Consider the following 26,891-nt stretch of genomic DNA (forward strand, 5'->3'; position numbering starts at 1 on the left):
CCCTCGTGGGACCACTCTAGCCCCCCCCCCCCAGAGGGCCCGTGCCCCGGGGGGAATGGGGCAGCAGCCTAGAGGAGCCGGGCCTGCTCCCCAGTGTGTGCCGGCTCCCCATGCCTGGGTGGGGGCGGGGAGGTATCCTCAGGGCCTGCCTGCAGCAGGGAGGGAGGCGGCCACCTTGCTCCGGCGGGCCCTGGAAGGCAGCAGGCAGGGAGCACCCACAGCCTCGGGGCAGGGCTTGGGGGCAGGCCCCGGGCAGAGCCTCACCCTCCCCGGGGAAGCTCTCAAGGTCACCTCCTGGCCTCCGTCTGGGCAGCGGGGCTGGGGGCAGGGCTGCAGCGTGGAGGCGGCGGTGCAGGGCCATCCGGCGACACCCGGGCTGTCACCGGCGTCCATCACAGGTCGTCAGCGGGAGGCCTTATCTCCCACGGCTTCTATTTGCAGCCCAGCGAGGGGTGCCTGCCGCCGCCCGGTGAGGTGAGGGGGAGCGGGAGGCGGGGCCAGGCGGGAGGAGGCCCCCCCCCCCCCATGCGGGGTTGCCGGAGGTTGGGTTTCTGAGGACGCCCTTGCTGAAATCTGAGCAAATTCTCACCGGAAACCCCACACCTGCTGGGGTTGCCCTGTGCTGTCCAGCCGGACAGAAGCCTGGACAGCTGGGCAGGGCTCTGCCAGGAGCAGGCGGGGTGCTGGCTGCCCCACGGCCATGGTGTGGGGGGCCCTGGGCACCCACCCTGCCTCAGACAGCGTCCACCCACCCTGAGGGCCCGAGTCCCTCTGGAGGGGCTGCTGGGCCAGGCCGGAAGGAGGCGGTGTGGGCAGCGGGAGGAGGGGGGATAAGGGAGAGGCCGGGGCCACCACTGCTCCCAGGCCCCTCCGGGGGTCCTCCCCGCAGCGCGAGCCTGGGCCTGGGGCCGCCCCCACCTCGCGCACCAGGTGACCCCACACGGCCTCTCCCTCCTGACCCGCTCCTCGAGGTGCAGGGTGGGTGGGGGTGGGGCTGGACAGGGAGCAGGATAGAGACAACAGACAAAAGCAGGTCTCCTTGTTGTTTTTTTTATGAGTTTTTTTCTTTGTTTTTTTTTAATATGAAAATTACTTGAAAAGACAAGGGACGACCCGCCAGGCAGCTGGGCCGCCGGCCGCGCCGGCCCTGGCGTTCCAGGCGTAAGGTACAGAGCTTAAGTTCATCTACAAAAAAAGTAATAAAAATAAAATTTAAAATGGCACCTTCAACAGAACAAACACGACTCCGGCCGCCGGACGCACGTGTGTGCGGCGGCTCCTCGCTCCTCCGGCCAAAAAGGAACACAAAGCTAAGAACAGTCCCGCGGCGGGCCGGCCGCTGCCCGCGGGCCGGCAGCGGCTCTGCGGGCAGGGCGGGAGGGAGGGCACTACCGAAACCGGGCGGCGGCGGGCGCGGGCGGGCGGGCGGGCGGGCCGTGTGGCGCCGGCGGCGGGCGCGGGCGGCTAGTCCTCGATGACGATGGGCTCGTCGTTGATGGGCGCGGCCGGGGGCGGCCGGGGCGGCAGGGCCTGGCTCTGGCGCAGGGCGATGGGCTTGTACGGCCGGCGGGCGGCCCGCTTGGTCTCCGAGGACGAGAGCAGCTTGCGGATTTTCCTGGGAGTGCAAAGCGCCAGTGAGGACGCACGCCACCCCCAACACACACACACACACACACACTCACACAGACACACACGCGCACACATCCTCACAGGATATACACACACACACAGGACACTCACACACATAGGACACACACACACACACACACACACACACACACAGGACACACACACACAGAGGACACACACACACACAGAGAGACACATGCGCACACGCACACACATTCACACACACACACACAGGACATACACACAGAGGACACACACACAGGACACACACACAGACACACACACAGGACACACACACACACACACACAAACCCCACGGGGCCGGCCCACCTGGTCTCCTCGGTGGCCATGTAGAACACGTCGTCAGGGGCGTCGATCCAGTTCATCCGCCGCCGCTTCACGGGGGGCAGGGAGCCCCCCCGGATGAGGCGCACTTTGGTGGGGTACGACTTCCCGTTGAGCAGGAGGTTCCGGCTTGGTCCCTGGGCGAGGGGAGGTGTGAGGGCGTCCCTGGGCCTCAGTCTGCACCCAACACTCCCAGGGGCGGGGTACTCTGAGGGCCCAGGGCGCCCCGGCCTGCCCTCCGCCGGTCCTCTGGACCTCCTCCCCAAAGCCCAGGCTGTATGTGCACACGCGTGCCCTCCCCCTTACCATGTGCCTGGTCTGTCCGTGGTTCGTCAGGCCTGACAAGAGGGGGACAGAACGTGAGGCCGTGGCCGCGCTCCCCGAGCGCCTCGGCTGCCTGGGGAGGCAGGGCCACTCCACCCCCCCCCACCCCGAGGCCTGGGACAGGCGCCTCAGGGGACCCCGGCTCCCAGACTCCGAGGGCGTCAGCCTCAGCACCACAGCCGCCCACACGCAGGCCGCGCCACTGACTTGGCTGGCAGAGGAGGCAGCTGCCGCCCGGCCCGCCCGGCACAGCTGCCCGCCCGGGCACAGACCCTCACAGAGGCCCCTCCGCGGCCACCACGCCCAGACCCAGTGGCCGCTGCCCCCACTGACCAGCTGGGGGTTGGAGTCGCCAGCTTCCGCCAGGAGTCAGGACGGGCGCCTACCAGGCCACGCCCGCCCGGCCCGCTACACCCGAGGCCCCGGGCTCCAACGATGTGGGTGAGAACATGAGCAAAATCAGGCCAACACGGCCTCTCTCTGCCCACATGTTGATCGTGTTTGTGTGTGTGAGCGTGTCCATGCATGTGAGTGTGCCCGTGTGTGAGCATGTCCATGTGTATGAGTGCTCATGTGTACACCTGCCTATGTGTAAGTCCAAGTGTATGAATGTTGTGTGCCCATATGTGTGTGAACATGTCAGTGTGTATGAATGTGCCTGTGTGCCTGTGAGAGAGCATGTCCGTGTGTATGATTGCCCATGTATATGAACGTTGAGCGCTGAGTGTGTGTCCGTGTGTGGGATTGCCCGTGTGTATGAACGTTGTGTGTGTGTGTGAGTGTGCCCGTGTGAGAGCCGGCCCCGGCACTACTTACCCAGGTAAGTGCCTACCCAGAGGGACGGGTGCGGAGAGAAGAGACACTGAGCGTTAGGGTGGGCGCGTGCGGGGGACACACACACACGGGGGACGCAGAGCGAGGGGTGTGGGTCAGAGAGGTACGGTCCCAGGTGGGGCCGGCCCCGCCCAGCGCTCACCCACAAGCTTGACAGACGCCACGGAAGCACCCAATTTTGGAAAAACCCGCAAGTGCACACGGACTCCGCGCGCCTGCTTGTTAATCGCTCTCATACGACAGCCCGAAGGCCAGGCGCCGGCCGCACCGGTTCCCGAGTCCGTTGGGCACGGGCGCCGGCGTGAGCCCATGGCGTGCCCGCTGGGCTCCTCGTGCAGCGGGGGAGGGTGCCAGGGGACGGCTGGCTGGCGGCCCCCACGCCACGAGGTGCTGAGCCCGGACAAGCCCGCCCAAGGTGCCAGGTGCCACCGCCCACCCAAGGGGCTGGCAGGAGCTCGGCACGTTCCCCAAACCCTCCCGTTCCTCGTGGCTCCGTCCACCCCGTGGCTGCTGTCTGGTCTGGGCTGGCCACTCCCCAGCGCAAGGTCCCCACCAAGGCCGACGGCCCATGGCCCTCAGCGCCCTCCTGCAGCGGAGGGCAAAGGCAGGGCCTGGACCTCCAAGAGCCCCCGAGGCCACTGCCAACCCCACGCACGGTGAGGACCCCACACGACCTTGTCCCATCCCCGAGGGCGCTGATGGTGCCACCTGGGCCTGGCAGCCCTCCCCGGCCACGCCGACCGCACCCACAGCTCCGTCCATCACCCCCCAGGCAGGGCGCACGCGAGCTGCAGACAACACGGCGACCACGAGAGCGGGGCTGCGGCATGCGGCAGGCACAGCGCGAGGCAGGCAGCGTGGCGGGCAGCGGGCGCGGGGTGACGGCGGGGACGGTCCCGGGCCAGGCGCTGCGGGAGGGGGCGCCTGAGGGCAGAGCCCTGGGCGCGGAAGCCCCGGAAGCACCGAGCTCTGCCAAACGGCAGGTGGAGGGGGCCGCGGCCTGGCCCGGGACTGCCCCGCAGACCGCCCCGAGCCCCGGCCACGCCACACGTGAGCAGACACACAGCCCGCGCAGCGGCCGCCCAGGCCTTACCCCTACTGGGCATCAAGAGGCGCTTCTTCATGGTGCCTGGGGCGCCCGGCGGCAGGGAGAGAGGAGAGAGAACACGGTCAGCGCGGGCGGGCCGGGCGCGGCGCACGGGCACGGGGACGGGGCCGCGCCCGCGCCGGCCGCCGCGGACTCACCGTCCACGCCGTTGTGCTGCTCGTAGCTCCTCTTGCCCAGGATGGTGGGCGAGCCGCTGTTGATGACGGGGGCGGACTTGGCGGGGGTGAGGCCGCCCAGCACCCCAGACACGCTCTTCCCGGGGTCGGGCTTGGGGGGGCGGGGGTGGGTCTCTGCGGGGACACAGGAGGCTTTAGGGCGGGAGGCCGGGCACCCAGGCCCCACCTGGACCTCGGCCGGCCTCGGCCGTGCCCACGGAGGACGCCCCACCCGGCGTCCAGGCCGCCGGCCCCGCGGCCCGCCGACGGGCGGGAGCACAGACTGCCGGCGGAGGGAGCCAGCAGGCCCGCCAGAGGCTCCACGTCTGGCCCCCGGGCTGCTGGCCGGCTGGCCACGGGCCAGAGGAGGATGAGCAGCCCTCCCCACTGCCGCCTCCCAGGAGCCGCCTCTCGGGAGCCGCCGCCCCCCACAGGCCGGGCTGGCCGGGCGCAGGGCCACGACCCCGGAGTGCCGACGGTGCCAAGCCACTTGGTCTGAGTGGGCACTCTTAGCTCAGCGCTCTGGAATGTCCTTCAGGCGGAAAGTCACCTCCACAGCTCAGGGGCCGCCCGAGCCGGCCAAGCACGGGCCCGCCGCCCCGAGGCCCAGGCCCGGCCCCGTGGCATGAGGCTGACGGAGGCGCCAACTGAGGGGCCCGGGGCCCCAGGCCACGAAGGCCCTCCTGTGCAGCTGCCCATGCCCTGCCCAGCACGCCTGCCCTCGGACCCTCCTCCCCTAGGAGGCCACAGGAGGGCCGTCCCGGCTGGGGGACGAGGAGGGGATGGGAGGGAGGGGAGGGGACGGAGGAAAGGGGGGCGGGAAGGGGACGAAGGGGAGGGGTGGGGCAGGCTCACCGAGATAGCGAAGCACGGCTTCTAAGGGCTTCCGCACGGCCTGCTTCAGCACCAGCGGGCTCTGCGAGGCTTCAGGCAGCCGAGCCGTGCCTGCGGGGCCAGCAATGTGGGCGCCGTGCGGGGGCGTGTGTGTGTGTGTGTGTGTGTGTGTGTGTGTGTACCAGGGACAGCATACCCTGGCCCACACCCCTCCTGCACACCCTCCCCCTGCACACCCTCCCCCTGCATACTCCTCTCCCTTCTGCACACCCCTCCCCCTGCACACCCCTCCCCCTGCACACACACCCACCCCCTGCACACCCCACCCTGCAGCCCCTCCCACAGGGTGGGCTGGACGGGCAGGCACACTTACACTCGGCCTTGATGGCGGCGCTGTTGATGGGCAGGCAGGGGTGCCGGGCGGCGTGCCAGGGCCGCAGGATCTCGCGGCACAGGCGCCGGGCGATGCGGGTGAGCTTGGTGGTGTGCAGGTAGAAGGCCTGCCGCGTCTTCATGGCGAACTTGGGGCTCCCGCTGCTCCGGGCTGGGACGCCATGGGGGCTCTGCGGAAGGGGGCGCGCCGCCCCGACACAGCGCCATGACCGCGGGCCGGCCGCCGGGCCCGGCGCGGGCGGGGCGGGGCCCACTTACCATGTTACTGCGGTTTGGGCCGGGCCTCTCTCCGTCTAGGCGGGTTGGCATTTTCAAGCCACCATATTTCTTCCAGTACGTCCAACAGGACGCGCAGAGGCGACACTGCATGGTAGGGGGACCCCAAGAATACCACTGGTAAGACTGGGCGGCTACGGACAACAAAGTTGGAAATAGACGGATTCTTAAGCAGAACCGGCGACGGCAGAGGGCACCACGGCGCCGCCCGCCCGCCGCACGCCGCTGTCCCGGCCCGGGGCTCCCCGCTGCAGCCCCGCCCGGGCCGCTGGGCTCCGCCGGGGCGTCCCGCGAGGCGGAGGCTGGGCGCCGCCGGGACTTACTGTAGCAGCTCTCGCAGGCCCGGCCGGCCCCGGGGGTCTGGCCGGGAGCCCCCGCGCCGTTCACCACGCCCGCCTTCGCGCTGTTCACGCTGATCTGGTTCGGGTTTGGCTTGTTACTTGGGGGGAGAGAGGGCACGGGCACCGTCAGCACCGCCCGTCCTCCGGTCCGGGTGCGAGCTTTCTCGCCCGTGTCCCAACGTGGCTCCCGTGGAGGCTCAGGCCCTTGTCCACTCCGGCTCTGTCCGTCCACCGAGCTGCACCGGCCTGGGCAGCTGCCCCCTGGGAGGCCGAGGGAGAGCCCGGGCCGGGGCCACCCACCAGGGGCCTGGGCCCCGACTGGCCCCGTGCCCACCCGGCCGGGGGGGAGGGGGGAAGGGAGGCGGAGCACTTACTAGTTGGGGATATAAACTTGCTTTAACTTGCTCTCTGCTTCAGCGGCTTTCAAGCGTTTCTTAAACAAAACAGAGGCTCAGTGAGGCCAGCGGGCGGCCAGGGCGGTGCTGCCCGGAGGGAGGGCGCTCCGGTGTCGCCCCGACTGCCCATCTAGGTCTGCCGCACGGAACCACAGTGCCCTGGGGTGCTTCATCCGTGTTCCCACGCCCACCTGTGCACGTGTCTGTCCATGTCCCCCAACTGTGCAGGTGTCTGTCTGTGTTCTCCCAGCCCACCTGTGCACGTGTCTGTCCGTGTTCCCCCGCCCACCTGTGCACGTGTCTGTCCATGTCCCCCACCTGTGCACGTGTCTGTCCGTGTTCCCCCGCCCACCTGTGCACGTGTCTATCCGTGTCTCCCACCTGTGCACCTGTCTGTCCGTGTCCCCCCCACCTGTGCACGTGTGTGTGTATGTGTGTGTGTGCGCTCCCCCGCCCACCTGTGCACGTGTCTATCCGTGTCTCCCACCTGTGCACGTGTCTGTCCATGTCCCCCAACTGTGCAGGTGTCTGTCTGTGTTCCCCCCGCCCACCTGTGCACATGTTTATCCGTGTCTCCCACCTGTGCACGTGTTTATCTGTGTCTCCCACCTGTGCACGTGTCTGTCCGTGTTTCCCCCGCCCACCTGTGCACGTGTCTGTCCATGTCCCCCAACTGTGCAGGTGTCTGTCTGTGTTCTCCCGCCCACCTGTGCACGTGTCTGTCCGTGTTCCCCCGCCCACCTGTGCACGTGTCTGTCCATGTCCCCCAACTGTGCAGGTGTCTGTCTGTGTTCTCCCGCCCACCTGTGCACGTGTCTGTCCGTGTTCCCCCGCCCATCTGTGCACGTGTCTATCCGTGTCTCCCACCTGTGCACCTGTCTGTCCGTGTCCCCCCCACCTGTGCACGTGTCTATCCGTGTCTCCCACCTGTGCACCTGTCTGTCCGTGTCCCCCCCACCTGTGCACGTGTGTGTATGTGTGTGTGTGCGCTCCCCCGCCCACCTGTGCACGTGTCTATCCGTGTCTCCCACCTGTGCACGTGTCTGTCCATGTCCCCCAACTGTGCAGGTGTCTGTCTGTGTTCCCCCCGCCCACCTGTGCACATGTTTATCCGTGTCTCCCACCTGTGCACGTGTTTATCTGTGTCTCCCACCTGTGCACGTGTCTGTCCGTGTTTCCCCCGCCCACCTGTCCACGTGTTTGTCTGTGTCCCACCTGTGCACGTGTTTGTCCGTGTCCCCCCACCTGTGCACCTGTCTGTCCGTGTCCCCCCCACCTGTGCACGTGTGTGTGTGTGTGCGCGCTCCCCCGCACACCTGCTGCACGTATCTGTCGGTGGTCTTCCACATGTAGTAATACTCGATGATGCTGGTCAGTGACTTCCAGGGCAGCTGGGGAGAGAAGGCATTGAGGAGGCCCGTGCGCCCCGACGCCGCCTTGAGCAACCCCCCGTTTCTGAACACACGTCTCCTCTGGCCAAAGGCTCTGCCTGAGCCCTGCCCGGCCAGCTCCTGTGAGCACGGCAGGCCCCGTCCTGCCGGCAAGCGTGCGGCTTCGCCAACACAACCTGGAAGGTGCCGAGTGCCTGCACTCAGCTCCCGCAGCCGGGCTGCCTCGGCCCGAGGTTCTCCCCGCGTCCTGCCTCGGTGCCGCCCTCCTCAGTGCCCGGGCCAGGCCCTGTGGCCACGGGCGCCAGGCCTGGGCCTGCCTCGGCTCCGCCCGCCTGCGTGGCGCCCTGACCTGTCACAGGAGGAGGCGGGTCTCTAGGACGGGGTGCGCCGGCCCGGCCCCCTGGCTGGACTCGCCCGCACACCCTGCTCTGGTCCAGCCTCTGCCCGTGTCCGACAGGCGCTGCTCGCTGGGCTCCGCGCTCTGGACTCGTCTGCCTCCCGGCATGGAGACCGGACGCCAGCACCGCCTGCCACGCCCTCCGCCCCTGGCCCGCCCGTGCGCCCTCTCCGGCCCGCGGCCCCGGCTGCACACTGGGTGGGTCCCCAGCCTCTGAGCCCTCGGGACGGGCACCTGCACCCACGGGCTCCTGGTCACCGCCCCCTCTGCACACACAGCATGAGCGACCCAGGCCCCCGCCCGAGGGCAGTGTTCCAGGAGGCGGGGAGCCTGGTCACTCCTCGTGCTCCCCGGGCACACCCTGCAGGGACACACGTGGAGGACACGGTGAGGAGAGGGCCGCTGGTTAAAAGGACGAGCAGCCCAGCCGGCACGGCTCAGGGGCTCAGTGCTGACCTATGAACCCAGAGGTCAGGGTTCGATCCCTTCAGGGCACACGCCCGGTTTGCAAGCTCTATCCCCATGTGGGACGTGCAAGAGGCAGCCAATCCGTGGTTCTCTCTCATCCCTGATATTTCTCTTTTCATCTCTCTCTCTCTCCCTCTCCCTCTCCCCTTCTCTCTAACGTCAATAAAAACATATTAAAAATAAAAAAGACAGCGAGGACCCGTGACGGCAGCCCTGATTCCGGAGGGGGCGGGGGGGCCACAACAACGACACACACACACGTGACTCACAAAGTCCTGCTGGATGTCCGTGAAGTCCTTGCCGTACTTCTCCAGCGCCTCCTCGAACAGGCTGGCCTCCGAGGCCGACCACTCCTCCATCTCGTCCCGGCACAGCACCGGCCCGCCCTGCGGCACCAGCGCCGAGATCGCCTTGGCAACGTCGTACACGCTCCTGTGCAGCGTGTCCATGGCGTGGAACTGCGGGAGACGAGACGCGGGTCACCACCCTCCGCACCCGTGCCCACACGGGACCCCCCCACCCGTAGGAGACGAGGAGAGCCTGGGGGGCTGGGGAGGGAGGGGCCCTGGGGGAGCGGACAGCAGGGCTCTCTCTGGGGAGGATGGGGGTCACCGCAGCATGGGAGCCCCCGTGGGCCAGGGACCTGTGTCTCCTGCCACACCCCTCCCCCAGCCGGTGAATGACCCCGGGGAGAGCACCTGGCAGGGCAGGGCTACAGCCGTGGGGGGCAGAGCTGCCGTGTGCACTGGAAGGTGTGTGTGTGTGTGTGTGTGTGTGTCTGTATGTTTGAGTGCATGTGAATGTGTGTGTCTGTGTGTGCGAGTGTATATGTGTGAGTGTGTCTGTATGTGTGCCAGTGTGTATGTGTGAGTGCGCACAAGTGTGTGTGTGCGTGTGTGTGTGAGCAAGTATGTGTGCGCGAGAGTGTATATGTGACTGCGCCTCTGTGCCGCTGTGTACGTGTGTGTACGTGGGGGGGGGGGCAGGTGTGAGGACGCGCAGGCCCAGGTAGTGGCCCGCGGTGCCGGCCTCTCACCAGGGTGATGTCCCGCGAGGCGGCAGCGGCGCTCATGTGCAGGCTGGGCTGCCGGACGGAGCTGCTGCAGTCCAGGGCCCGGGCGAAGGTGCCCACGGAGCTGGGGGGAGGAGACAGCTGACCGCCGGCCGGCAGGATGGCGCCAAGACCACCTGGGCACCGAGCTGGCAGAGTGGCAACCACGGGAGACGCCCCCAGGGGGCGCGGGGCAGAGGCAGCCCCCCCCCCCCCCGGCTCCCCCCGCGCGGGCGCTCACCGGGCCACCACCAGGAACTGGTCGATCTGCTTGTCCACCAGCGGGTTGTGGGCCTCCCACACCTTGGTCTCCAGCTTGGCCTGGTCGCGGCCATCCTCCTCGCCTGCGGGGAGACGCAGAGCCCGCTGAGGGGAGACGGCCGTGGCTCCTCCTGGGCCCGGTCTGCCTGCCCCGAGGTGTGTGTGAGGGGGTGGGGGGGACGGGCCTGCGGTGCTGGGGGACCACGTGACGGGAGGTGGCACAGCCTGGCCTCACACAGGACAGACACGTGTGTGAGCGCAGAAGGGGCAGGGCTGCCACCACACGCCTCCTCCATCCGGCCACACGGCAGGACAGACGCCAAACCCTTAGGAAGTGCGTGTGTGTGCATGCATGAATGTGTGTGCAATCACGTGCGTGCATGTGAACATGTGTGTGCGTGTCTGGTTGTGCTGGTCTGTGTAGGTGTGGGTGCCTGAGCACATACGTGTGTGTGCATGTGTAAGTGTAGGTGTGTGTGAGGCACATGCGTGTGTGCAGGAGGCAGGACCACACAGAAGGAGACGTCACACCCACGAGGAGGCGAGCGGCCTCGGCATTCAGGCGCTCGGAGGAGGCGGGGACGTGGCAGCGGGAGGGGCTTGCGGCTTCCCCCAGATGCCAAGGCGCCCTCACGGGGACGTCCACCGGGGGAGCTGCCGAGCGCAGGCAGACCCGGGGTCACGCAGTGCAGCCTGAGCACATCCAGAGAGCCCGGGCAGGCGGCCTGTGCACCGGCCCTCGGGCGCCAGCCCCACGTGGGAGACGCCGACACAAGCAGGGTCCCCGGGGCGCAGCCCACAGTCCCGTGCTGCCCTGACAGGAGTGCCCCTCTGGCAGAAACGCCAGGCAGGTGGGGGTGCCAGGAGAGGTGACAGGAGGGGGTGCCAGGAGGCGGCCTTCCCCGGGCCCGGCCTGTTCCAGCTCCAAGGGCCCCAGCCAGCAGGACCCCGACGCCGGGCACTGCCTGGCCTGCGGGACGGACGCAGGCTGCCCGCGGGCAGCCACCACCTTCCTCTCACATTCTTATTGTTTTTTTCAGAGAGAGGAAGGGAGAGGGAGAAAGAGAAGCATCGATAACGAGAGAACCATGGATCGGCTGCCTCCTGCACACCCTCTACTGGGGATCGAGCCCGCAACCCGGGCCTGTGCCCTGAGCGGGAATGAACCCTGACCCGGGTCACCGCGGGCCTACCTTCCCTCAGCAGGTCCGTGATGTCCGCCTGGTACCGGTTGCCCACGCGGATCTCGCCCTTGTCGGCCAGCAGCGTCTTCTGCTGCGGGTCGTAGACGAGGGAGTAGAAGAAGAAGTCCTGCAAGACGGGCAGCCGGTGAGCGGCCCGGGGCAGGCGCCGGCCTCGCCAGGCCGAGGGGCACAGGTGACGGGCACCCGATCGCCCCCTTCCCCCGGGGCAGCCCCTCACCTCCCGCTCCAGGTAGGACTTGAGCGACTCGGTCTCGTTGAGCAGAGTGACGCTGCACTTCCCCCTGCGGAGCGGAGCCGGGCGTCAGGGGGGCTGCCAGCGCCCCCCAACTCCCCTCCGGCCTCACCCGCAGCCCCGCCCAGTCCCGCTGGCCCCGCCCTCCTACCAGGCCCCGCCCACCATCCCTCCAGGCCCCGCCCACCATCCCCCAGGCCCCGCCCACCATCCCTCCAGGCCCCGCCCACCGTCCCTCCAGGCCCCGCCCACCGTCCCTCCAGGCCCCGCCCCGCTACCTGATGTGCGTGGCGGGCAGCGACTCCAGCTGCCGCGACAGGAACAGCTCGCGGTGGCGCAGCTGGTGCCGCAGCTTCTCGGGCAGGTCCACCATCTCGGGGTTCTCCATCTCCTCCTCCATCTCCCCTGCGGGCCGGGCGTCAGCGGTCCCGCCCGCCCCCCCCAGGGCCGCGGCCGCCCGCCCGCCCGCCCGCCCGCCCGCCAGGGCCTACCTTCCTCGCCGTCCGCCCCGGACCCGGACTTGTAGCAGACGGACAGGGCTGCGGGCAGACGGGGAGGGTGAGGGCTGGGGGTGTGGCCCTGAGGGCACGTGCGGGGCTGTGGACGCCACGGCAGGGCCCCCCCACCCGCCTGCACCCCCTCCCACCGAAGGAGGGTGTGAGATGAGTTTCCGGCAGTGACCTGGGTCCCTGCCTTTTAGCCCCATCACCACCGCCTGGCCTCTGCTGCCCCCCAGTGGTGGCCGCAGGGAACCCACACCTCCTGGGGGGGGGGGGGCAGGGGCAGTGCCCACACTCAGGCCTCCGCACCACCCTGCCCACCCGGGGCCCACAAGCACCCACGGGGCACGGACCTGCGTCACGGGGACGCCGCCAGGGCACCCGGTGGCCTGGACAACGGAAGGCGGACCAACCACACCGAGGCCCGGCACAGCCGCTCCAGACGGGGCCGGCACTGCCAGCCCGGCCAGGGCCTCCTCCCCCAGGCAGTGGGCAGGGTCCCGGCCGTCACCACGTGCCGCCCGGGGACACGATGGCCTCACGGCACATGTGCAGCCCACGTGGCCAGGGCCCCGCCCAAGTGTCCGGGCCCCGGGAGACGGGGGCCCCGGCACCAAGGACAGAGCCCGGAGACCAGCCGGGAAGCCCCGGAGCCAGAGCTCCGCAGTGGTGGGTGAGAACAGGCCTGCCTTCCCAACACCAGAGCTCCAGGAGCATCAACATGAGCGGCCCCCCGGCCTGCACCCAGGACCCACCTCCATCTGTACCCAGGGCCCACGCCCACCTGCACCCGGGACTCACCCCACCCCCACCCCCGCCTGCACCTTCACCTGCACCCAGGACCCACCTCCATCTGTACCCAGGGCCCACCCACCGCAGCCTGCACCCTGTAGGCAGCGGCACTCCCCCTCCTGGTGACAAGCAGACCAGGACCCACCCCTGGAGGGCAGGGCAGGGGACTCGGGGTGGTGGTGCCCAGGCCGGGGCGCACTCACTGGCGTGCTTGTCGGCCAGCGCGATGAGCGTGCTGGAGATGTCCCGCCGCCGGTAGAAGCACACCACCTTGGCCTCCACGTTCCCGTTGGCCGTCTGCAACAGCAAGGGCGCAGGTCACCGGCATGCCTCCCCCGCCCCCTCCCCCTCCCCGTCAAGGGGACCGGGCTTCTGAGCCCCCCTCAGGCCTGATTGACCCCTGGCCCCCAGGAAGGCCAGCCACGACCAGGCTCAGCCCAGGCTGCTGGGCCTCCGGCTGTGGGACCGCCCGCCAGGCGGGCACAGGGAGGACGGGCAGGCCGGCCGGTGCCAGCCCAGGACAGAGCTGCTCCGGCCCCAGGAACATGTTTTCACACAGGCAGGCCCCTCCACATGCCCCCTCCGCAGGGGCCCCCGACAGCACTTCTCACTGAACTCCCCCGAGGCCCCCCAGGAGGCGTGAGCTGGTTCTCACCCACGGCTGGGGGGGTGGGGTGGGGGGGGGGGGGCCCGGGAGCGTCGGTGAGCGTGAACCGGCTGCTGTGCCAGCACCAAGTCTGGGACGCGCAGAGCGGGGGCGGGGTCCCCCCACCTGTGCTCCCTCCAGGTGACGCGCTCGGCTCCCTGTGCCCGGGCACCTGTCCCGGGGCGAGGAGGCCCAGCTGGGGCCTGCCCTGCAGGTGCCCCCCCCCCGAACCTGGGCTCCCCCCTGCGCCCTGAGCCCCGGGAGCCGGTGCAGACGGCCGCCCCAGGGGGCCAGTCCCGAGGCCGCCCCGCGCTGCAGGGGAGGCTGGAGAGCAGCCGAGTGGGTCCCCAGCCCCATGGGGTCGGCGCCTGTCTCCTCTGCTTCTGGCCTTTACTGCACTTTCCTGAGACCCACACCCCTTCTCTGCCTAACAGCACCCCAAGCTCGGCTTCTGTTCAGGACTCTCCGCTGCCGCGGCCGCAGCTGCAGGGTCACCCCACACGGCCTCATTGGAGGTCGCCCGCCAGCCCCTCCTCCCTCCTCTCCGGCCTCCTGCCCTCCCCCTGCCTCCCCCTCCTCCCCCGGCCTCCTCCCTCCTCCCTGGGGCCTCTCTCGGGGCCTCTCCCGGTGTCGGGGTGTGTGTGTGTGTGTGTGTGTGTGAGCTGCTCGGAGCCAGCCTGGCCCTCCCCGTCCCCAGGCCTGGCCCTGCCCCAGCCTGACCTCTTGGCGCCCGCCCGCAGCCCCTCCTCCCTGTTCTTGTCCAAACAGCTGCTCCCCGTTGGTGAGGGTCTGACTCCCTCAGAGCCCTGGTCCACAGAGCGGCGGTTTGCCGGCCGCGGCCTCGGGACAGCAGCGTGGACGCAGCGCGTGTCCGGCCGGCGTCCGGAGAACGTTCACGGGAGCCAGCCCTGGGCCGCTGGCCGCCACCGCCCGTCAGCCATGCAGGACAGGCAGTGAGCGCCGCCCACGCTCTGTGCCCCCCATCGCGGGCCCGCCCGTCCCGACCCCGTTTCTGATGCTGTCCCTGTGCCCTCGGGACGTGGTTTGGGGGATGGAGACCCCAGAACCTGCGCAGACAGCGGCAGGCCACCCACCCGACAGGCCCCCAACACGGCTCCGGGCTGGGCGGCTGCTGACTCGCCTGTAAGTCGCCCCAGGAAGGGTGCAACCTGCCCCACAGGGCCGGGCCACACACACTCGTTCCCACACACACATCTGTGCACACACACAAAACACACATGGGTGTGCACACGTAGCACATGTGCGCACACACAGCACACACGTGCACTCAGCACACAGGTACACACAGCACACACATGCGCACAGCTACCTTGTTGAGCTCCTCGATCCTCCGGATCAGGTAGGGGTTGCTGGAGGAGTTCTCGAAGTAGACGTAGTCTGCAAAAGGCACAGAGGTCACCGCCGCGTGCCCAGGGTCACAGCTTCCCCCACGGCGCCCCCACATCCCCCCACATCACAGCCCCCCCACAGCACGGCCCCCCCACATCCCATCACCCCCTACATCATGGCCCCCACCCCCACGTCATGGCCCCCATCATCATGTCCCCCCGCCCCCCCACATGACGGCCACATCATGGGCCCCCGCCCCCCGTCATGGCCCCCCCACAGCACGGCCCCCTGCTCTGGGCCCGGAGGAGTGCTAACCCCCACGCCTCTCGCCCTCAGGCTGGAACGGGAGGGAAGGGAGGAGGTGAGCGGAGCGCCCCATGGAACCCGAGGCCACCTGCTGCCTTCGGGGAGGCCGGGCCGGCACAGCTCAGAGCCGGCGGCCGAGGCAGAGGCTCACCAGCCAGAACGGCTGCAGCCTCGAGACGGGGCCCTGACTCCGCAGCCTGCTCCGGCCAGGGGCAAAGCCGAGGTCCCCCCAACTCCAGCTCCGCACCCCAGAGAGCAGAGGGTCAGGCCCACAGCTGCCCGCCAAACCCACCGAAACCACTGCCGATGGCGGCCCAGAGGCCCGGCCCCCAACACGGAGGGAGCACCGTGCCAGCGGAGCACAGAAACCAACCAGCGCCGCATGACGTGAGACAGCACCCACCCACGTCCTATAGAATAACCCTATAGAATAAGCCTAAATAATAAAAGCCGGGCGCTACAACACGCCCTGGCCACCAGGGGGCAGACGCTCCAACCAGTAGGTTAGCTTGCTGCTGGCCCATGGGGACAGAAAAGGGCCCTCCTGTTGTCCCTCCGCCTGGCCTGTGCCCTCTCACCACCTGGGACCCCTCAGGGGATGTCCGAAGGCCGATTTCGGCCCCATCCCCGCAGGCCAGGCCGAGGGACCCCACGGGTGCACGAACCCATGCACTGGGCCTCTAATTCCTGATAAAAACTTTTTTTTTGCCCTAGCCCCATGGTCGCAAACAGGCTAGTAAGCCACATGTGGCTCTTTGGCCCCTGGAGTGTGGCTCTTCCACAAAATACCACAGCCTGGGCGAGTCAGTTTTGAAGAAGTGGCATTGGAAGAAGTTTAAGTTTAAAAAATGTGGCTCTCCAAAGGAATTTCAGTCCTTGTACTGTTGACATTTGGCTCTGTTGACTAAAGAGTTTGCCGACCCTGGGCCTAGCCGGTTGGTTCAGTGGGTAGAGCATCAGTCGTGGACTGAAGGGAGGGCCCTGGGCTCAGTACTGGGCACGGACCTCGGCTGGCAGCTCTCCCCACACCTTCTACTGCCCCTAAAAAAGTCAATGGAAAACATCCTCAGGTGAGGATTAACAACAAAAATAAAAAATAAAAGTTTTTTGTTCATCCTTGCCCAAGGATATTCTGTCCGTGGGTTTTCAGAGTGAAAGGGAGCAGAGAGAGAAACATCAATGTGAGACACACTGACTGGCTACCTCTACACCCGCCCAGGCCGGGGCCTGGGATCGACCTGCAGCCCAGGTGCATGCCCTGGATCGGGAATCAAACCCGTGACCCTTCGGCATGTGGGCCAGTGCTTCCTCCCCCCGCCCCAGCCCCCTGGCCAGGGCTCCCGGTAGGAACTCTTAAGCAATTGGGATCACGGGAAACTCGAACCCGGTGAGGGGCACCGGACACACCCACTGCGAGCCTCTCGGCGGGAACTGCAGGCTGCCTCCCCGCCGGCCGCCAGCACTACTTGGGAGCCGGCATCTCCTGAACAGGGTTCACACGTGTGTGCTCAGCGGGCTCCTGAGACCACGTGTGTGCAGTGCCGGCCAGGAACACGCACCCCCCCCACTTCACGGAGGCCCAGAGTGGGCCTGGCGCTGGGCTCAGCACATGCCCGAGGGGTGCTGGTTCAGTTCCCGGTGAGCGGGGAAGAGTCGGCGGCTCCCACGCCGGTTTCTTTCTAGAAGCCGAGCTTCTTTTTTCGTGCCAAGTAGGATTTTGTTCCGATAAAGGCTCTGAGGATGATTATTCTATTTAATTTTATTGTTGAGGGTATTACTGATGCTCCCCACTGTCCCCTTTGGCCCCTTCCCCCCTGCTCCGCCCCACAACAAGCCCTTCCTTTTTACGGTATTAATCCTCACCGGAGGCTGTTTCCCACTGATTTTTTAAAATATGTTTTTATCACCCTGGCTGGTCTGACTCTGTGGTTAGAGGGTGGGCCTGTGGACTGAAGGGTCCCGGGTTCCATTCTGGTCGAGGGTACAGGCCCGGGTTGCAGGTTCAGTCCCCGGTGGAGGGTGTGCAGGAAGCAGCTGATCAATTATTCTCTCTCATCATTGATATTTCGGTTTCTCTCTACCACCTCCTTCCTCTCTGAGGACAATGAAAACATACTTTAAAAAAGAAAAGAAAGCCAAAACCAGTTTTGCTCAGTGGATAGAGCGTCGGCCAGCAGACTGAAGGGATCTGGGTTCGATTCCGGTCAAGGGCATGTACCTTGGTTGCAGGCACATCCCCAGTGTGGGGGGGAGGGGTTGTGTGTGCAGGAGGCAGCTGATCAATGTTTCTCTCTCCTCGATGTTTCTAACTCTATCCCTCTCCCTTCCTCTCTGTAAAAAGTCAATAAAAATGTATTTTTTTTAAAAAAGAAAAATGCCCTGGCTGGTGTGCTCAGTGGATAGAGCACCAGTCCGGGGACCAAAGGGTCGTGGGTTCGAGTCCAGTCAGTGGCACACACCTGGGCTGCAGGCTTCTCCCACCGGGTCGGGGCTCGTGCAGGAGGCGCCCAGTTCACGTGTTTCTCTCACATGGATGTTTCTCTTCCCTCTTCCCCTCTCTCTAATCACTGAGAAAATATCCTCGGTGAGGATTAAAAACAATAATAAAAAGTAAAAGAGGGTTTTTTTTGTTGTTTTTTTTTAAATGCACTGCAGAATCCACAAATCCTGCTTTTTTAAAAAAATATATTTTATTGATTTTTAACAGAGAGGAAGGGAGAGAGATAGAGAGCTAGGAACGTCGATGAGAGAGAAACATTGGCCAGCTGCCTCTTGCACATCCCTACCGGGGATGTGCCCGCAACCAACGTACATGCCCCTGACCGGAATCGAACCCGGGACCTTTCAGTCCGCAGACCGACGCTCTACCACTGAGCCAAACCGGCTTCGGCTGTTTTTCTTGTTTTGTTTTTACTTTTTTTTCCCTTTAATCATTATAGGCATAGTAAATGCCTTTTTAAATTTTATTTATTTTTAATAAATATATTTTAATATATTTTTACTTTGTACAATATTTTGATTTTGACCGGAATCGAACCCCTTCAGTCCGCAGGCCGAAGCTCTATCCATTGAGCCAAACCGGTTTTGGCTAAAAGAGGTTTTATTGATTTTAAAAGAGAGAGAGAGAGAAAGAGATCAACGATGAGAGGGACACTGACGGGCTGCCTCCCACACACGCCCACCCGGGGCCCGGGGTCCAACCAACCGGAGCTCCTGCCTCGGAAGGAACCGAACCCGGGCCGAGCAGCGGGCCGTCCCCCCGGGACCGGGACCGGGACCGGGGCGGGAAAGAACCTGCCGGGTCGCTCCGGAGGCTCCGGGTCACCATCACAGAGGGGGGACTCCTCCCGGCACGGCCCCGGGCGGCGTGGGGCACGGGTTCGTGCCGGCAGGTCCCTCCGCCCCCCGCCCTCCGGGAAACAGGGCTGCGGGCGCTGCGCCGTGTGCATGTGTGTACATGCATGTGCGTGTGTGATGCCGCGGGGCTGACCACAGGAGCAGGGCCGCCTGGGAGGGGGCGGGGCCTGGGAGCGCCGGGCAGGGCGGTGGGAGGGGTCCGCGCACAGGCCCCGCCCCCTCTCCTCCTGCGGGAGCCGCGCCCCACTTCCGGTCACCGCGCCCCCATGTCCGGTCACCGCGGCCTCGCAGCTCCGGCGCCCGCGACCCGCTAGACGTGACCGCCCCGGCTCCGGGTCAGTCAGTCGGTCGGTCGGTCGGTCGGTCAGTCAGTAGGTCGGTTGGCACAGACGGCGGAGGCGGGCACCGGCACCGCGGCCGCCCAGGCCGCGACCCCGTGGGGCGTGATGCTTCTCCTCACCTCTGTTTCTGTTTCTCTCTCCCTCCCCCTACCCTCCCCTCCCTCCAAAACAATCACTGAGAAGACGTTTTTAAAGGTAAACAATTCCCTCTCTGAGGAGAGAGGAAATCGTACAGTTTGTGACAGGAACGGCCTGGAGCGGCGGGGCCCAGCGGGGGCGTCCCGAGGGGCCCTGATTCCTGAGGGGCCGCTGAGGGCCAGCCACTGAGGGCGAGCCACTGACATGAACCTGAGTCTCTCTCTCACGCGCACACACACACACACACACACACACACACGGCGTGTAACACACGGGGACGTGTTTGTGCACTGACGTTCCCTATCCCATGCTGTGAAACTCTGTTTGCTGTTTTTTCACATCACTTTGTTTTTTTCTTTTTAACAATTTAAAGTGATTTCTTCCTCAGTCCCTGTCAGCTGGTCTTTACCTTCTCTCACGGAGGCCGTGCTCTGGACGCCGGTTTAGGCTAAGTTCACGGCCTTGAGGCTTCCTCCACAGAACGGGTTCCCTCTGAGTAAAAAAACCCTGTCCCAGGGGCCCCGGGCCGGAGAGACGGGGCGTGGACAGAGCGCGGTGGGACCCGGGTCTGGAGGGCACTCTGCTGAGTTACATGGACGAGTTAGAGAAAGGAAAACACTGATCGTCCTCACGTAGAATCTGATGAGCAAAACTCACAAACAAAGAATCAGAGTTATAAACACACAGACTGATGGACTGGGTGGGTGAGACAGAGAGCGCACAGTGGGTGACGGGAAAGGGAGGGAGAGCGCACAGTGGGTGACGGGAAAGGGACGGAGAGCGCACAGTGGGTGACAGGAAAGGGACGGAGAGCGCACAGTGGGTGACGGGAAAGGGAGGGAGAGCGCACAGTGGGTGACAGGAAAGGGAGGGAGAGCGCACAGTGGGTGACAGGAAAGGGAGGGAGAGCGCACAGTGGGTGACAGGAAAGGGAGGGAGAGCGCACACTGGGTGACAGGAAAGGGACGGAGAGCGCACAGTGGGTGACAGGAAAGGAAGGGAGAGCGCACAGTGGGTGACGGGAAAGGGACTGAGAGCGCACAGTGGGTGACAGGAAAGGGAGGGAGAGCGCACAGTGGGTGACAGGAAAGGGAGGGAGAGCGCACAGTGGGTGACAGGAAAGGGAGGGAGAGCGCACAGTGGGTGACAGGAAAGGGAGGGAGAGCGCACAGTGGGTGACAGGAAAGGGAGGGAGAGCGCACACTGGGTGACAGGAAAGGGAGGGAGAGCGCACACTGGGTGACAGGAAAGGGAGGGAGAGCGCACAGTGGGTGACAGGAAAGGGAGGGAGAGCGCACAGTGGGTGACAGGAAAGGGAGGGAGAGCGCACAGTGGGTGACGGGAAAGGGACGGAGAGCGCACAGTGGGTGACAGGAAAGGGACAGAGAGCGCACACTGGGTGACAGGAAAGGGACGGAGAGCGCACAGTGGGTGACAGGAAAGGGACAGGGAGCGCACAGTGGGTGACAGGAAAGGGACAGGGAGCGCACAGTGGGTGACGGGAAAGGGACGGAGAGCGCACACTGGGTGACAGGAAAGGGACGGAGAGCGCACAGTGGGTGACAGGAAAGGAAGGGAGAGCGCACAGTGGGTGACGGGAAAGGGACGGGGAGTGCACACTGGGTGACAGGAAAGGGACGGAGAGCGCACAGTGGGTGACGGGAAAGGGAGGGAGAGCGCACACTGGGTGACAGGAAAGGGAGGGAGAGCGCACACTGGGTGACAGGAAAGGGACGGAGAGCCCACACTGGGGAGACGGGGGTGACGCTTGCACTGGAACATAGTCAGTGACACCGTGATGGCTATGCGTGTGCCGGCTGGGCACAGGCAATGTCGGGGTCACTTTATAAACTACCAGTGACCCGGTGCCCAGATCCATACACATCAGAAGGAAATTAATCATAAGTGGCCAGCGGGGCAGGACTGGGCAGGACGGGCCGGCCACACCCTGGGCTCAACCTCCCACAGTCCCTACGGCCTGGCCTGTGGGGATCGGGCTGAAACCGGCTCTCCAGCCCCCCCTCCTCCCCCGGGGTCCGGAGTGCGAGAGGGCCCTCTGCAAAGTGCCGACCTACGGGGTGTGGAACGCAGACACAGTGAGCAGTAACCAGACTCGGGGCGACGGCGTCCCAGCCAAAGGTGGAACCGCAGCCCGTGAGGAATCGGGGTCCCTCCTCTCTGGTTTCGGGGTGCCTCACCCGAGAACCGCCGCCACCATGTCCCTGCAGCTCGGCAGCTCCTGTGTTGGGCACCTGTGCCCTGGTGGTCAGTGCGTGTCACAGCGACCATAGGACGGCAGGAAGGACATATCTGCCTTTTATACAGACAGACCAGAGGCCCGGTGCTCAAAATCCGTGCACAGGGCGGTCCCCAAGCCTGGCCGGCAATCACGGCCTTCCTTAGTTCCACACCAACCCCTGGTGGTCAGCACACGTCATAGCGAGCGGTCGAACTCCCGGTCGAACTCCCGTGGGGACAATTTGCTTATTCAACGATAGATAGCTGTGCCGTACCCCCACTATGCCGTACCCCCGGAACTAATACAAAATAACATCCACTGCAAACTGTAAAAAGGAAGGGAGGGGAGAAGGAAAGAAAGAAAATCACCCCATTTTAAAAAACAGGCCAGAGATTTTGTGCAGACACTTCGCCAAGACACATGGCCGGCAAATAAAAACACAGGAGCCCTGCTGGCCAGCGTGGCTCCGGGGCTGAGCATCGGCCTACGAAACCCGAGGTCCCAGTTCCATTCCCAGTCAGGGCACATGCTCGGCTGTGGGCTCCATCCCCAGTGCGGGGCGTGCAGGAGGCAGCTGATCAATGGTTCTCTCTTATCATTGATGTTTCTAGCTCTCCCTGAAATCAATAAAAAAAATTTTTCAAAAAACAACACATGAGCTCTGGCTGGGGGCTCGGTCTGCTGGAGCGTCATCAGTCCGCCCGCCCGCCGGTCCGTCTGTCCGTGTGCCCCAAGGCTGCAGGCTGGATTCCTGGTCAGGGCACCCGCCCGAGCTGGGGGTTCAGTCCCCGGTGCGGGCATGTACGAGACCACCAGGCTACATTTCTCTGTCACATGGATGTCCCGACCCCCCCGGCCCACCCTCTCTAAACACAGCATCCCCTCAGTGAGGATTAGAAGATAATGAAAAATAAAAACACAGGAGGACGCCCTATCACCGGGCCACGGAGGGGCCGGTGGTGATGCCCGCGCTCCTGGCAGAACGCTGTGCGGACAGGAAGTGACCAGGCCCAGACGGGGCGGGGTGAGTGTCCCCACTGCCCGAGGCCGGCTGGGGGAGGGGGGCCGCCCAGCTCCTCACACAAACCCCCCCACTGCACAGGGAGCGAGACCCCGAGCTCGGCTCTCCTCGGGTCACCCAGAGCCAGGGTCACCCAGAACCGGGTCACCCAGAGCCGTGGGCCTCCTGGGGGGTCAGGCCAGGAGGTGGCGCCCACAGGGGTCACCGTCCCTCACGTCAAAGCGCTCCCTGCACTGGCCCAGCGGCGGGGCTCAGGGGCTGAGCATCGACCTAGGAACCAGGAGGTCAGGGTTGATCCCCGGTCAGAGCACAGCCCGGAGTGTGGGCACCACCCCCCGTGGGGGGCGGGCAGGAGGCAGTGGACCAGAGCTCCTCTCATCATGGTTGTCTCTCCCTCCTCCCTCCCTCTCTGACATCAATAAAGAAATAGACAAATAAAAGCGCTCCCTGACCCAGGAGCCACTCCCCACCGGACAGGGGTTGGCGGCCGGATGCTCGGCCTCCAGAAGGTGACCTGTTCCCCGGGTGCTCCTCCGAGGCCACGGCACCGCCACGCCAGCCCGAGCGCCGACGGCACCCAACGTCCCTCTGCCGCTGAACAGACCGCAGTCCACACGCATGGACTCGTCCACGGGGAGGAACGGAGAGCGGGGCAGGCCGGAGCCGAGCGTGGAGCCCTCCCCGGAGCCGGGTTCCATCCCCATCGGGGTGGCGGAGCCGGGCACTCAGAGGCCCCAAGGCGGGCGGGTCCCACACGGGGGGCCAGACATGGCAGCCATCCCAGGAGGAAGATCGAGACCCACTGGCCTGAAACCAGGGAGTGCAGGGGGCCCGGCGGGCATGAGGAGAGCAGGCAGCACCCTGTGGGCACCTGAGGAGCCTCGCCTAGGACCCAGCCTGGCAGCCACCCAACAGGCCCTCCCCAAGGCCACACCCCAACACAGGCAGCCAGAGCCCCCCAACCCCAGCCCCAACCGCACCCCCACTGTGAAAACGCAGTAGCACCCCAGCCCAGGACGACGGTGCCATCCCCACCCCCCAGGGCGCCCACCTGGCCCGGCAGGACCCGGAGGCAGCCCGGCAGGCGTGCAGGGAGCTGGGGCACCTGAGCCCTAAGCCTCTGTCCAGGACACGCTCCCCACCCCAACGGCAGCTGCTGCTTCTAACCCGGGAGCTGAAGGGCCACCCCTCCCGGTGAGGCCCGGGGCGCCGTGGCCGGGCTCCGTGGCTGTGGCTCCGTGGCCGGGCCCTCCCTGCAGCAGCTCTGAGCGGGGACTCGGCACACAGAGCCTCCCCTGGTCCAAAGTTTAAAACAAACGACAAAACGAAAGCGTCTGAGAGCCGGCAGGGACGGTGACGTAAGGAGGGCCACGGGGCACAGTCCACCGCGGGCGCCCCGAACCCGCTGTCTGTGGCAGGGTCTCCTGGCACCTCCGCCAAGTGTGTTTTAAAAGAACAAACTACCCAGGACGGGCATCCGTCCCACCGGACACGAGAGGAGAGGCAACATGCAACGGCGACAGGGACACACACAGCAGCTGAGAGGCCCGGCCTGGCTGCAGCCGGGAGCCCGCGGGGGCCCTGGCCCTCGGGAGGCCGGGCCGGGGGAGCCGGGGGGGACCTGCCCTGCCAGCCCTGCCCGGGCCACCCGCCCGCACACGGGCAGCCGCCCGGCCGGCCCGGCCATGGCAGGACACTTCCCTGGAGGAGCCAGGCCGTGCCCTCCCGGGCGGACCCACTGCCTCCAGCTGGGCAGCGGGCACCGGGCTGCAGCCACGCCTTCGCCCATCGGGCCTCGTCCCGGCCCCTGGCTCCTGCCGGGCCTTTAGCGTTCATGGCCGCCCGGTGATGTTCGGGAGATGGGGCCAAGGAGCTGGTTATCGGAAACTCCAGTTTAGCTGCTGTGCCAGGCTCTCCTTGTCGGACAGGCTCCTTTAGAGAGGGTCCTGTTCTCGGGGTCCCAGGTGGAGACAATAGGGGGGGTCCCTGCTTCCAGAGCCCTCCCCACGCGAGAGGCACAAACACAGGACGTTCACCTGCCGGCTGCCCCCCTGCCCGCCCGCCCGCCCTGACCTCCGGCCCTGCCAGCACCGGACCGGCCTCGGCGCCCGGCTCCCACTCAGAACCTGGCAACACACAGCATCTCCCATGGGGATCTCCAAGGGGCCACTCGGGAGGGAGGGAGGGGACCCCAGGACACCTCCTGACCTGGGGCTGGACAGGCCTCCCCTGTGCACACCGTGGGAAACCGAGGCACAGGAAGGTCTGGGGGGTAGTCAGGCCCCCACCGAGTTCTCAGCCAGACAGACCCACAGGCCAGGACTGTACCCCCCGCGGAGGGGAGACCCTGAGCCACCCCCACACCCAGGCAGGCACAGGGCAGTGTAGGGCCCAGCACCAGCCCTCCCTGGGCCCCAGCATCTCCCCGGGGGAGGGATGCTCCTTCACTCACTCATTCATTCACTCACTCAGCACCAGCGCCAGGCTGGGGGGAGGGGGGCACCTGCAAGAGGGGGTTCTGGCTGGAGACCCCAGGGGTGGCAGGTGGGCTGTGGGTGTGGGCTGGGGCCCAGGGCCTTGTCACGTCAGCAGGAGCCACGGGGCCTCAGGCCAGGCCAGAGGGGGCCCAGGGAGGTGCACCGGGAGGCATGGGGGGGGGCGGTATGGGGGGGCGGCATGGAGAGGGGGTGACATGGAGGGGGGGGCAGCAGGACGGGGAGCCCCGAGGCCAGATCCTAGGAGCTGTGAGGGGTTCCCTGGGGTGCGGTGAGGAGCACCCTTGGGGATGACTCTCCTGCTTCCCCCCAAAGTGGGGGAACAGGCCTGCTCCTAAGAGGGTGCAGGCCCCATCCCGGCGCCCCCTCAGCCAGAGGGCGGGTGGAGGCGCCCCGTTCACCCCCTGCCCGGGGCCCGGCCGGCGGAGAGCGGACCCCACACCCAGGGTGGGCGGCCGGGGGACACGCCGCCAGCGCGGGCGCTGAGGGCGCGGGGGCACCGGGCACCCCTCCCGGAGGCCCGGGGCCGCTCCGAGCCCGCACCGCGCGGCGGGGACCAGCGGGTCCGGCCGCAGCGGGGAGCGGCCCCGGCCCCCGGCCCCGGCCTCCGGGCCGCACGGCGCCGCGGGGGGCGGGAGGAGGGGGAGTTGGGGCCGCGGCCTGCGGGGCCCGGGCCTGCGGGGGATGCGGGGCGGGCGGCGGCCCCGGGGGGCAGGCCCGGCGGCCCATCGCAGGCCGCGGCCCCCGCCGCCCCGCCGGCCGCGGGGACCCACTGGCCCCGGGCGGCCACGTGCTCGGCGCTCGGCTCGGGCCCGGCCCCCGGGATGCGGCCCCGCGGCCACCAGGCCCCAACAGGTGGGCCCGGCCGGGGCGGCGGCGGGCGCTTACCTCCGACCCGGTACATGTTGGCCGCCATGTCCGCCGGAGCGGCCGAGCGGCCGGAGCGGGACGGCGGCCGGGAAGATGGAGGCGGCGGGCGGCGGGCGGGGGCGCGGGGCGCGGGCGGGCGGGTTAAAGGGGCCGCTGCCGCCGCCGCCGCCGCCGCGGAGGCCGCCAGGGACCGAGGCCGCGGGCGGGAGAGGAAGAGGCGGGGCGCCGCGGGGGCGGGGCCTCTCCCGCCGCCTCCGCCCGCCCGGCCTCCGCCCCTCCCCCCGGCCCAGGTCCCCCAACCCTGCCTCCCCTCCCCCCTGTGCTCAGGTTCCCCCGTGCCCGGGTTCGGAGGCTGGGGCTCCGGGTTGGGGGGAGCCGGGACGCGGAGGGGGCGCCCCGCACTGTGGGGGCCGGAGGGCCGGGTCCAGTGTGAGGAACACGGAGGAGCTGGGGGTCCCCAGCGGAGTGCAGGGCGCCCGTCAGGGTGGCCCCAGCACATATCCCCGGAGGCCCCGGGGGAGGTGGTGTCCCCGGAGGGCGGGGGTCATCCGAGGGGTGTCAGGGCTGATGGATGGGGCTCCGGGGGAAGCTCAGGGGGATATGGGGGGTGGGGGAAGCTCCCCTCCGTGCCCCTGCGGGGCCTGTGTCTCCGTCTTCTCCCAGCACCTGCACCCTGACCACAGGGACAGTGTGGGCACCGCACCCCTGGCCGGGGAGGGAGCCCGGTTCCCCTCCATCCAGGGCGGTGGGCTCCAGTGTCTGCGGGAAGCCCCCCGAGGCCCAGTCCCCCCGGAGGGAGGAGGTGGCCCCCACAGAGCAGCAGCGATGCTGGCAGCCCCAGGGGACAGCGCAGGCCCCCTCCCCCTGGTCACTCCTCCCGGCCAGCTCCTCGGCCCAGAGCCGTGCAGGGCAGGCCCGGTCCGATCCGGTCCGGTCAGGGATGACCCTGAAGGCCCGGCCACAGCCGGAGCAGGCAGGGCGGCGTGAGGGCTGGACCACCTCGCAGCGGGCACGGGCAGCAGCGGGCACGGGCAGCAGGAGCCTGCCCGGGAGGAGTGGGCGGTGGGGGACCCAGGGCCCCTGGCACAGTGGTCCGGGCGCTGCCTGCAGCTCAGGAGGTGGAGGAGGCCTCAGGGCCCGTCTCTGGGGGCGAGGGGACCAGGCCCACAGCCGGGACCCCAGGCCCGGACTCGGCTT

The 26,891-nt window shown here is 67.1% G+C and overlaps 1 protein-coding gene across 2 annotated transcripts; it reads right to left on the minus strand.

The window, feature by feature from the left end:
- Positions 1 to 1,039: 1,039 nt before the first annotated feature.
- MTA1 (metastasis associated 1) lies at positions 1,040 to 25,872 on the minus strand. Of its 2 annotated transcripts, XM_084896092.1 has the most exons (21): positions 25,713 to 25,871; positions 14,908 to 14,975; positions 13,135 to 13,228; positions 12,131 to 12,178; positions 11,918 to 12,044; positions 11,625 to 11,688; positions 11,396 to 11,513; positions 10,183 to 10,285; positions 9,927 to 10,026; positions 9,160 to 9,348; positions 7,951 to 8,025; positions 6,614 to 6,672; positions 6,222 to 6,337; positions 5,881 to 6,032; positions 5,603 to 5,792; positions 5,251 to 5,340; positions 4,378 to 4,530; positions 4,226 to 4,261; positions 2,281 to 2,312; positions 1,960 to 2,111; positions 1,040 to 1,615 (listed from the first exon to the last, which is right to left on the minus strand). In XM_084896092.1, the coding sequence occupies exons 1-21, from the start codon at positions 25,738 to 25,740 to the stop codon at positions 1,465 to 1,467; spliced, it is 2,145 nt and encodes a 714-aa protein (XP_084752218.1). In that variant the 5' UTR covers positions 25,741 to 25,871; the 3' UTR covers positions 1,040 to 1,464. The 2 variants fall into 2 exon arrangements, with proteins under 2 accessions (XP_084752218.1, XP_084752219.1); XM_084896093.1 differs by lacking the exons at positions 1,040 to 1,615; positions 1,960 to 2,111; positions 2,281 to 2,312; ... (1 more) ...; positions 4,378 to 4,530; positions 5,251 to 5,340 and having other exon boundaries at positions 5,653 to 5,792; positions 5,881 to 5,985; positions 25,713 to 25,872.
- Positions 25,873 to 26,891: the final 1,019 nt, after the last annotated feature.

Source organism: Pipistrellus hanaki, assembly GCF_964339955.1.
Source record: "Pipistrellus hanaki genome assembly, chromosome: 1".
NCBI lineage: Eukaryota > Metazoa > Chordata > Mammalia > Chiroptera > Vespertilionidae > Pipistrellus > Pipistrellus hanaki.